The sequence below is a fragment of the Bison bison genome, unplaced genomic scaffold (assembly GCF_000754665.1).
Source record: "Bison bison bison isolate TAMUID 2011002044 unplaced genomic scaffold, Bison_UMD1.0 scf7180017864101, whole genome shotgun sequence".
Lineage (NCBI taxonomy): Eukaryota > Metazoa > Chordata > Mammalia > Artiodactyla > Bovidae > Bison > Bison bison.
The window spans coordinates 2971746-2982505 of record NW_011494673.1 but is presented as its reverse complement, the minus strand read 5'-3'; the positions used below and the strand labels follow the sequence as shown (position 1 = coordinate 2982505).

At 35.9% G+C, this 10760-nt stretch overlaps 1 protein-coding gene across 1 annotated transcript in view; it reads right to left on the bottom strand.

Moving 5' to 3' along the window:
- MSH2 (mutS homolog 2) overlaps nucleotides 1-10760 on the bottom strand; it is an 83515-nt gene that overhangs the window by 6548 nt on the left and 66207 nt on the right. The window contains exons 9-12 of the mRNA XM_010838648.1: nucleotides 8609-8732; nucleotides 6771-6921; nucleotides 4343-4440; nucleotides 778-1023 (exon numbers count right to left, since the gene is read on the bottom strand). Coding sequence (XP_010836950.1) covers nucleotides 778-1023; nucleotides 4343-4440; nucleotides 6771-6921; nucleotides 8609-8732 — 619 coding nt within the window. The remainder of the gene's footprint in view (nucleotides 1-777; nucleotides 1024-4342; nucleotides 4441-6770; nucleotides 6922-8608; nucleotides 8733-10760) is intronic.

Sequence of the window (10760 nt, the reverse complement as noted above, 5' to 3'; positions counted from 1 at the left end):
CAATTAATGGGTTAGACCATGGGTCCCCAACCTCCGGAAACTAATGCCTGATAATCTGAGGTGGAGCCGATGTAACAACAGAAATAAAGCATACCATAACGGTACTGGGCTTGAATCGCCCCCAAACCATCCCTTCCCCCACCCTGGTCTGTGGGAAAATTGTCTTCCATGAAACTGGTCCCTGGTGCCAAAAAGGCTGGAGATGATGGGTTAAGTTATATGAACAACTCAAAAATCGAATTAGGGGAATAAAATATAATCACTGACTGTTTCCCAAACACATTTACCCAAAGACTCCTACCACCCCCGCACTCTAACACTTCTGTTTTCTAGAATCTGGTTAAGATCTCTCAAAATGCTTTAGTCTGAGACCTGCTACATTGGTCTACACACAAATCTACTTTTTTTAGTTTCACATGAATATAGTATTGTGTCTTTAAAAGAACTGCTATCCTGAGCTGAAGTCATTCCAGCAGCTAATTCTGCTTGACCTTCAATGACTTCACTACTGAAAAGGTCTGGCCCAAAGGTGCACTTTGAGGATGAAGAGATGTTTATTTTGAAATGCACTGAACCTCTGGAATAGCAGTTTCATTCTTATTCATTCATATATTCATTCACTCACATGTTATTAATATATTACTAACTAGTATGAAAAAACATTCTTTTTCTACCATCAAAGACTAGGATTTTCTGCATCAACCTAAAATAACCATCTGCTCCAACATAAACAAAGGGAAACACTATTCCCCAAAAGCCCATAAACAAGATTTCTACCAGTAATGATGTGGAACATCTGTTTATCTTTTTCAAAGTGAACATCATTAGGAATAAATGCGACTTCATCTTGAACTTCCACACAAGCATGTCTGGATGCTTTCAGTGTAATTCTGCCTCGTCCTTTTTCCAAAATGACCGGCCGTACATATGGAACAGGTGCTGCATCGGACACGTGAGCAAAGCTGACAACAGCATCCAGCTGAGCTAACACATCGTTGAGTGTCTGCATCGGTTCTACGTAGCCTATGAAAAAACAGAGTACACAGGAAGACGGAATAAGAAAAAATGCAGAGAAGCAGCTTTAAGAATAAATTCAACCTGATTCCATTTGTGAATTCAAAATCCACTTCCTAATTTATATGCTTAAAAAAAATTAACAGAGGTTTCTGCTATAACTAAACGTGAAAGGAACACCTAAAATTCAACAAGAGGTTAAAATGTCTTGTCACATTTTTCTCCCTACTATCAACAGATTTCAAAAACCCCTTACCAAAATCCATTAAAATACAAAAGCACATGGCTGCTTATATAAAGAATTGAGGCAGAGGTTTAAAAAAAAAATAAGAAAAAGTTTTCATGGGAGCACTTTCATGATATATTGCAAGTAAGAAAAGCAGGGCGAGGCACAGTTCTAAATTTTAAGAGCCTGAAACCAGGATGGCATTTCACAATTATCCTAAGAAACCTGCAAACACCAGGTAATAAGATATAATGGGGCTGTCAAGATTGTTACTTGAGGTTTTTTCCTGCCTTGCAATTAAGTTTTAGCATAAACTTAGATCCATAATTGTCACTTAAAACACTTTCAACAAGATTCTACTCTGCTACAGCAGTAAAACTAAAAGTTATTACATACATTAAACAGTCCCTCACACATGCTAGAGAAAGCATGATTAGCCAATAAAAATGGGCCAAATTTTTAGAACAGATTCTAAAATTTTAATAGGTTGGAGGGGTTGCTGTAACAGGCCCCTGGGTCACGTGGAACTATCACGTGGGTATCAACGTGTCCAGAGCCTTAAGAGCCATTCCAGAGAACACCATCTCATTTTAGAAAATACAACATTATGAGCTTAATCAAATACAGGAAATCCGATTCATCTTTGACTGCCTTATCCCCCATAAAAGTGAGAATATAAAAATTCATGTATAAATGGCCAAATACAAATAATTCTTAATGTTTCACTTTAAAATTTATTCCTGTTTTATCTAACATATAAAACAGGGGGGAAGGGGAGAGTTCTCACTACCCTACCATACAGCAATAGGAACCTTTGAGAATTACTTAAATATCAGTGGAGTACTTATATAATTCTCACAAAACTTCTAACATACTAACATGAATAGGTTTATAATAAAAGAAAACAAGCCTCTCAATCAAGAGTCTGTACTTGGTATCTCACATCAACTGGTTCTTAACAGTATCACCTTTTCTGGTTTAAGAATAAGAGAGAAAATTAGAAAAATGATCTATTATATTTTTAATAAAGATAGTTTACAATGTGTATATTAGACCAAGAAGAGATTTCATTTCAATTCAAGGTGACTCCCAATACAAAACCTTCTTTTCAAATGTTAAAATCTAACAGCTTTAACCTACTAGGTGCTTAACGAATATTAGTTAATATTATTTTGGGGGAAGACTTCCAGTCTGAATTTACGCAGTGTATTTTTAGGGTCCTTACAAGTGTCATCTAGGAAGGAACATAATTCAACTAGAAGAAGATCACCATGCTACAGTGATCTGATTAACACCAAACAAAAATGTAATTATAGATCTCATTCATCTCAACACAAATATAAGGTATAATAAAACCCTTTAAAAGTGTTAGGTTTCTTTCTGATTTACTATAAAAATTCATAACAGTAAAACAATTTACAAAACTATACATGCTTATACTTTTTAAATGACTTAGTAGTCCTAAATAATTCAGTACCCATATCCTGAGAACAAGTAGGAGGACATCCTCCTACTTAATCACAGTACAACCCAAGAAGTATGACACCAATACCTTATTATCTTATATTAAACTTTGCCAATTTGTCTTAATGGTGTCCTTTATAGCTAGTCCCCAGGTCCAACCCCTAGTCCCAGATTCAATCAAGGATCATCCTCATGTCTTTGACTATCCTGTCACTTTAAGTCTCCTTTAATCTGGAACACAATCTGCCAATTTCTTCTTTGCTTCCATGAACCTGACATGCTTTTTGTCTGTTATGTTTTGGCCAAGCTGCATGGCACATGAGAACTTAGTTCCCTGACCAGGGATAGAAACCTTGCCCTCCTGCACTGGAAGCTTGGAGCCTTAATCACTGCCAAGTCCTGACACTGACATTTTTAAAGAGTGCAGGCCTTAAAAAGTTTGTCCCACGATCTAAATTTATCCAACATTTTTCTTCTTGTTACTATTCAGGTTAAACTTTTTTTTGGTCAGGAACACTACAGGCCTATCCTGGAGATATTGCAGGTTCAGTTCCAGACCACTGCAATAAAAGGAATATCACAATAAAGCGAGTCACACAAATGTTTTGGTTTCACAGTGCATATAGAAGTTATATTTACACTATACATTGCTAAAGAATGCTAACCATCATCTGACAAGGCAGAGTTGCCATAAACCCTCAATTTGTAAGACAAGACAAAATAAGACATTACCTGTGAGTACGAGGTATGCCTGTACACGGGTGATATCATATCTTTTCCTTGACATCACATCAAGAAACACATAATGTCATTTGTCATTGGCAATGTCAACCTTGATCACTTGGCTAAGGTTAATTCTTTGGTGTGTTTTTTTTTAAGGCACAATAAAGGTTATGCTCAATACACACACATGATGATAGGCAAAGACTTCCAGCTTAACACATCACCACCTACCCTGTGCTATATACATTCATTCCATGCTAAGGGCAATATCATAGAGCCAAGTCAGGCTGTCCTTTCAATTATATGACAATCATCTTGGGAGCTCCCTGGCAGTCCAGTGGATGGGATTCAGTACTTCTAACTGCTGTGGCCTTGGTTCAATCCCTGTTCAGGGAATTAAGATGCCACAAGCCATACAACATGGCCGGGAAAAAAAAAAAAGACAATCATTTCTAACAGGTGTCCTCAAGAACAGACTGAAAATCTATGAAATGGCACGCAGAACTCAAAAAAGCTTGCTGCCTATATAATTTCTATTTGCTTTATTTCCATAACCTAGAGCATGAGCTCCTACATCTAAGCTATTAGTGCCTTATAGTCCCTAGTGTTTCTTTTCCTTGTTACAAGTTTTGTGCTTTTCTGTCTGTCTTTGTTTTACAGAATATTGCAGAATATTCCCATTCCTTAGCCTGCACTAGCTCATCTTTCTAGGTACGAGAGCAGCTTCCAGTTAATTTTCCTAATGCAACACAGCATGCATTCCTTCAGAGGAAGCTTAACACAACAGTCACAGTGTGCAACAGCTTTAAAAAACAAAAACAAAAAACCCACTCTTCAAACAGCCCAATATTACTTCTGTTACCAAAATCCAGGTCATCTTCCAAACATCTAATGTATTGGTGCTATTAAATTTACCTGAAGAAATATTGACAATTTCTTTAACAATGGCATTCTGGGCTTCCTCATATTCAGTTTTATTTTTGGTGTACTCTTCATTGAGAGAAGTCAGTTTACTGCAAATCAAGATAATGGTATTAGAAGTATTAAAACATCCACTGGAGGTAATGTGCACTACCTCTGAAATATATCCAGAGAATTATCCTATAAAGCATCAAAACAATAATTAAAATGGAAACATCAGTAGAAAATGGGCAACTCATCAGGGGTGGATGTGACTGGAATTCAGTATATTAACATTTATGCTGTTTGGAATGGCCCACTGGCACAATTCTTGCTATAAAAATTACTCCCTTGAGTAAAATTCTGATCTGTAATCTTTTCTAAAATATTTAAATGTAGTCTTCATCCCTATTAGGACAGAGGCCATCTTCACTTTTAAAATACACACACAAGCAGCACTATTTACAACACCCAAGATATGGAAGCAAATCAACTGCCCATCAACATAAGAATGGATAAAGGTGTGGTGTGTGTGTATATTATTCAGCCATTAAAAATAATGAACCACTTGCAGAAATGTGAATGGATCTAAAGAATATTATGCTTAGAGAGATAAGTCAGAGAAAGACAAATAATCAACTACCCCAATTAAAAAACAACACACACACACACTCCACACAGTTTCTCTTATTACCATAGGAAACTGTCTTTTCATACTGCAAGTTGTCAAAGTAAGGAAAATGTTTTGAAAACAATTCTACTGAGTGGTTTAAAGGGAAAATAAAAATTATAGGTTAAAACAAAAAATGAAGAAGAAAAATGAGAATAGAGAAAAAATATTCACTGATATCAAAGGAAGGGAATTAAGTTAAAACACAAAAAAACAAGGTGAGGGGCTTACAGCAGATTCCAGAAAGAGGTGAAGTACTTACAAGAAGGAGGAAAATATTAGTCAATCAAGGCAGTAACTGTGAACATGATGCTGTCGGCCAATGGCATAACACACATATACAGCTCAAGAGCAGTAGAGGAACACTAAAAGACTACTGTGAAACAGGCAAGCGGAAAGAATTAAAGGAAAAAAGAGAGAAGCAAAGATACTAAAAAGTGAGAGATTGCTGTGTGAAATGAAGAGCTGCCAGAGAGAAAGGTGTGGGCAGGGATCAGATTGTATAGGTTATGGTATAGATTTTATATTTTTCCTGATGACAGACATCAGAGGTTTTTAAGGACAATTATATGATCACAAAGTCAGACCCATGGCAAGCATTCAATTTGCTGACACAAATCAATGAACGAATAAACAAACGAACTTTTCACAACTTTTGGAACCACTGTTGTCATTCAGTTCAACTTCTTGTAGTTCTATTTTGGCTTAGGTAAGACAGAACTTTTGGGGGGTTATATCATCTTCAAATCACTTACTGGTCAGTTATAATGTATAAATTTCTTGAATCAGGGATATAGTGTGATCAAGAAATAGCAACTAATAAATCTAGTAACAGAAGATCTAGGTCTGAGTATCCTCTATTACTAGTTGTCCAGTCCTGGGGAACTGGAGTTTCAGTTTCTCCGTCTAAAGGTGAGAACTATGACCTGTGCTATTTATCTCAGAGGGCTGTATGAGAAACAAACTAAACAGACACACCGTTTTTCATAACTAGGTTGTCTGAACACCTAGAATAATGTCTGCATGTAACAGACACTCAAAAACACTAAATAAATGGATAAAAGAGGGGCGTATATACAAAAGCTAACTGGAAATACAAAGAATACCCAAGAAGGGCAGGAGTAAGGCTGGCCATAAGTTCTAAAATAATACAGAAGAGAAAGGATCATGCCCTTACTCTCCCAGTTACTTTATTTTTAAATAATTCTTTTTCACTAATAAGTAATTTGCCTCAGGAGCTTCCTAACGTAAGCAAGACAAAACACGTAAAAAACTACTAAGATTGTTTCCAACATTAACATTATTTAAAAAAAAACCTTATAGTCTAAATGAATGGCCTCATTAAAGTTGGTAGCATCTCCCTAAACTAAATGACACATCAACTGATATACCAGAAGAATAACAAAACTTTCTTAGAAAAAATAAACATGAAAATAACTAATAGAGATATGAAGGGAACTAACTCTAACAGATATGCAAATACAAAAAAAATGTAATATAATCTATTTCATATTGATAAAAAGATAAAGAGAGATATGTGAAAGAATAATCTTAAACCCAAAGTGCCACTTCAGTGAATGAGGAAAAGCTGAATTATTCAACAAGTAGCATTAGGATACCTTCCTCTCATAAGGAAAAAAAAAAAGCTTCAATCTTATTTTATGCCTTGTATCAAGAAATAAAATAAAACTTCCTTATCATGCAACATTCACATTTCATCAGAGAATAGTTTATGGAACTAGTAAAGATTTAATTTAACATAGGCTTACAAACCTGTTTGTAAATTTAACACCATTCTTCTGGATATCTACTGTACTGAAATTTTTATTATTACGAAGGACTTTTTCTTCCTTGCATGTTACTCGGAAATAATAGCCAAACTGTGTGCTGGAATCCAGTTTAATCTGTTTGCCAGGATCTAAGCCTTCATGATCAGGAAAAAAAGAAAGAGTATGTCATAGACATGTACAGCCTTTTTAAATGTAAGTGTTCAGAATACTTAAATCTAAATAGTGAAAAATATACTTTTATTATTTACATGACAGCATACTGGAAATTATTTATACTATCCGACTGGGAAAGATGCACATCCCACTTAACTCAAAAAACTACATGAATTAAGGATATCTACAAAATATTTAAATCCCCCTTTTAATGTTAGCCTGTGATGTGGAGCCCGTGCTGGGTAAACCCATCCAAGGTCCCAGGGCACCAGCAGTGGGGTAGCTCAGTGTTTCAGATGCTATGGGCACAAGGATAGGTAAGGTATGGTTGTTACCCTTGAAGAGTTCTGCTGAAGGTTCTTTAGTTAACCAAAGCCTTTCCCTGGAACTAATATAGAATATAATTAAAGAAAACAAATATACTTTCCAAAGAAAAATGTGAGACTCTGAGATTGACAACGAAGCTCTAGAAAACACTAGTCCGTGTACTCTGTTAAGTGTAGGGAGCATCACAAAAAAGGCAATGATGAATCAGCTAGACTATGCACCTAAGATTTTTTAATTTTTACCCTTGTCCTCTCCTCATTCATTCATCAGTGTGATCTTTAGACCCCAAATCAGAAGAGAGAGATAGTACCTTAAAACTTAAGATAAATAAATGTATTTGCTAAAGCATGACTATGGAGTACTAGAAACAGCAAACAACTGAAGACCGATCTCACCTGACCAGGGAGGAGACACATAAAGAGAACACGCAGAGATCTATAAGATGCGGAGGGTGGATTTCAATATCCTTCAAGTCAAAGATTAAATCTAGGATCAAGTTCATATATGAACTCTCCATGGAAACTATTTTTTTTTTAATTTTATATATGTTGGTATGGGCATATACAACAGGGGGCTTCCCAGGTGGCGCAGTGGTAAAGAATCTGCCTGCCAACGCAGGAGACTCAAGAGATGCAGGTTTGATCCCTGGGTCAGGAAGATCCTCTGGAGAAGGAAATGGCAACCCCCTCCATTATTTCTGCCTGGAAAATTCCATGGACTGAGGAGCCTGGTGGACTATAGTCCACAGGGTCGCAAAGAGTCAGACATGACTGAGCACACATGGGCATATACTAGTGATACTGCTCTGCGGGACCTTCTAATGTGCTCAGATTTACTCATTTAACGTAGAAGTCAAAGATGCTCATTACAAAGAGGTTTATAAATTCAGAGCCAGACAGAACAGAACAGTGTGAGACAAAATAGGGAATAAGCTAGGGAATTTAAAACAAGTGATTTTTAAAGTTGATATTAATGAAGTGTTTGGGAACCCCAAAGCCAAATCAATGAACTATTCCTAATAGAATTAGGCTTACAGAAAGAGTGTCATTTAAGACAGGTCTTACTTAAAAGATGTTGCAAGGGCAATATGGGGTGACTTGTTTGGCAGGAATGTGTGGTCATCCTGGGATTAGAGAAATTGGTTAAGAGATGAATCTAAAGGGGAGGCCAGGCCCCAGATGTAAAGAATCCTGTATGTAAACTTTATGTGACTGTAATTTTATACAGTAGAAAACGGGCACTTTAAACAAGGAGGTGGCATGATCAACTGTGTCTTCTAGCTCCAGTGTGGATACTATATACACAAAAGAATTATTCAAACCTTCAAGGACCCATTCTTACCTAGATCTCTAGCTGCACTTACTAATGTTGACTGCATCTTCTTTTCTAAGTCATCCATTATTTCTCTTAATTCACTCAAGTTAGGATCAAATGAAGGTTTTACAAGGAATTCATGGTTTTCCACCTATAAACAGAACAAAGAGTAGCCAAATTTTATCAGTGATGGATAAAGATGGAAGTCATGTAATTCTTTGCTTATTTAAAATTCACTAATGTTTTGAGTTAAATGATTCACTATCTGTAAGTTATTCAGTCACAACTGTAAAGGAGTTTTTACTGATTAACAGATGTAAAGAGTTCTATTTATTAGGAGCTGAGACCTCTAGATACACAAAAATTATTCATGTCAAACAGCTTAGTGCTAATGATGCTTTTAACACTAACAGTATACGTTATTTTTATTTATATTTTTTCCCTAAACAATGTTTAAAGACTGTAACAGAATGGTTTTTGCCCAAACCTAGGATCTACCTCAGGAATTTCAGAAAGTTAGCTCTTGAAATCCTTTTTTGAAAGAAAACAAAATGACTAAAACTTGAACAGACAAAATTCTGAAAGACTTATTTTTTAAAAAAAAGAATGAAGTCTATCCACACATATTAAAAAGACCTAATTTCATACAAAAATGAGTCAGTTTTCTAAAATGAGGAAATTTTTAAAAAAATCAGTATGTGAGATTGATATAAATTCCTAATTACTATCCATTTAATCACAGCATACCTTCTCCACATACCAAAATTGAACACAAGAATGAGGAAATAAAATATTACAGAAAACTATCAAAAAAGAGAATAAAACATTTATCAAATAACTTTCTCAATTTAAACCAACAAAAGATTTTATCATATACTAAAATTTTAAATTTCAAACAAAACTAACTTTTTTTAAAGGCAAAAGATTTGTAAAAATAGCTTTGTAAAATATAAAAATGTAAAAGTTGACATTTTCTTTTTTAAAAAGGCACTCGTTTGCATGTATGAGAAAAACATCAAGTCATTAACTGGGCAAGTATAAAAATATACAACTCACAGATGAGAAAATAAGTAGTAAACTAAAGTCACAGAAAAGTGCTAAAGCTCCATAATAATAAAAGGCATGAATATTTAAGCACCCTTAAGGTATTATTCTACAGCTTTTTTTTTTTTTTTAAAGAAAAAGAAACCTATTCCCCAATACTAATGAGGCTACAGTGAAATTAGTATATTCATTCATTTCTGGTGAGAATCTAAATTGCTATAACCTTAAAAAAACAAAAAAAAAGCAATATGCGACAAGACTCAGAGATATTTGTTATACTCTGACATAGCAATTCTACTCCTAGAAATTCAATCTAAGGAAATAATGCAACAGAAGCAAACAACACATGGATGAATAAGATCTCTCAGATTTATCTGTTATAAGGCCTGGAAATAATAGAACATCACAATATTTGCACAGTTCAGTTCAGTTCAGTCACTCAGTCGTGTCTAACTCTTTGCGACCCGATGAGTCGCAGCACGCCAGGCCTCCCTGTCCATCACCAATTCCTGGAGTTCACTCAGACTCATGTCCATCGAGTCAGTGATGCCATCCAGCCATCTCATCCTGTGTCATCCCCTTCTCCTGCTGCCCCCAATCCCTCCCAGCATCAGGGTCTTTTCCAATGAGTCAACTCTTCGCATGAGGTGGCCAAAGTTCTGGAGTTTCAGCTTTAGCATCATTCTTTCCAAAAAAATCCCAGGGCTGATCTCCTTCAGAATGGACTGGTTGGATCTCCTTGCAGTCCAAGGGACTCTCAAGAGTCTTCTCCAACACCACAGTTCAAAAGCATCAATTCTTCAGGGCTCAGCCTTCTTCACAGTCCAACTCTCACATCCATACATGACTACTGGAAAAACCACAGCCTTGACTAGACAGACCTTTGTTGTCAAAGAAATGTCTCTGCTTTTGAATATGCTATCTAGGTTGGTCATAACTTTCCTTCCAAGGAGTAAGCGTCTTTTAATTTCATGGCTGCAGTCGCCATCTGCAGTGATTTGGAGCCCAGAAAAATAAAGTCTGACACTGTTTCCACTGTTTCGCCATCTATTTCCCATTAAGTGATGGGACCAGATGCCATGATCTTCGTTTTCTGAATGTTGAGCTTTAAGCCAACTTTTTCACTCTCCACTTT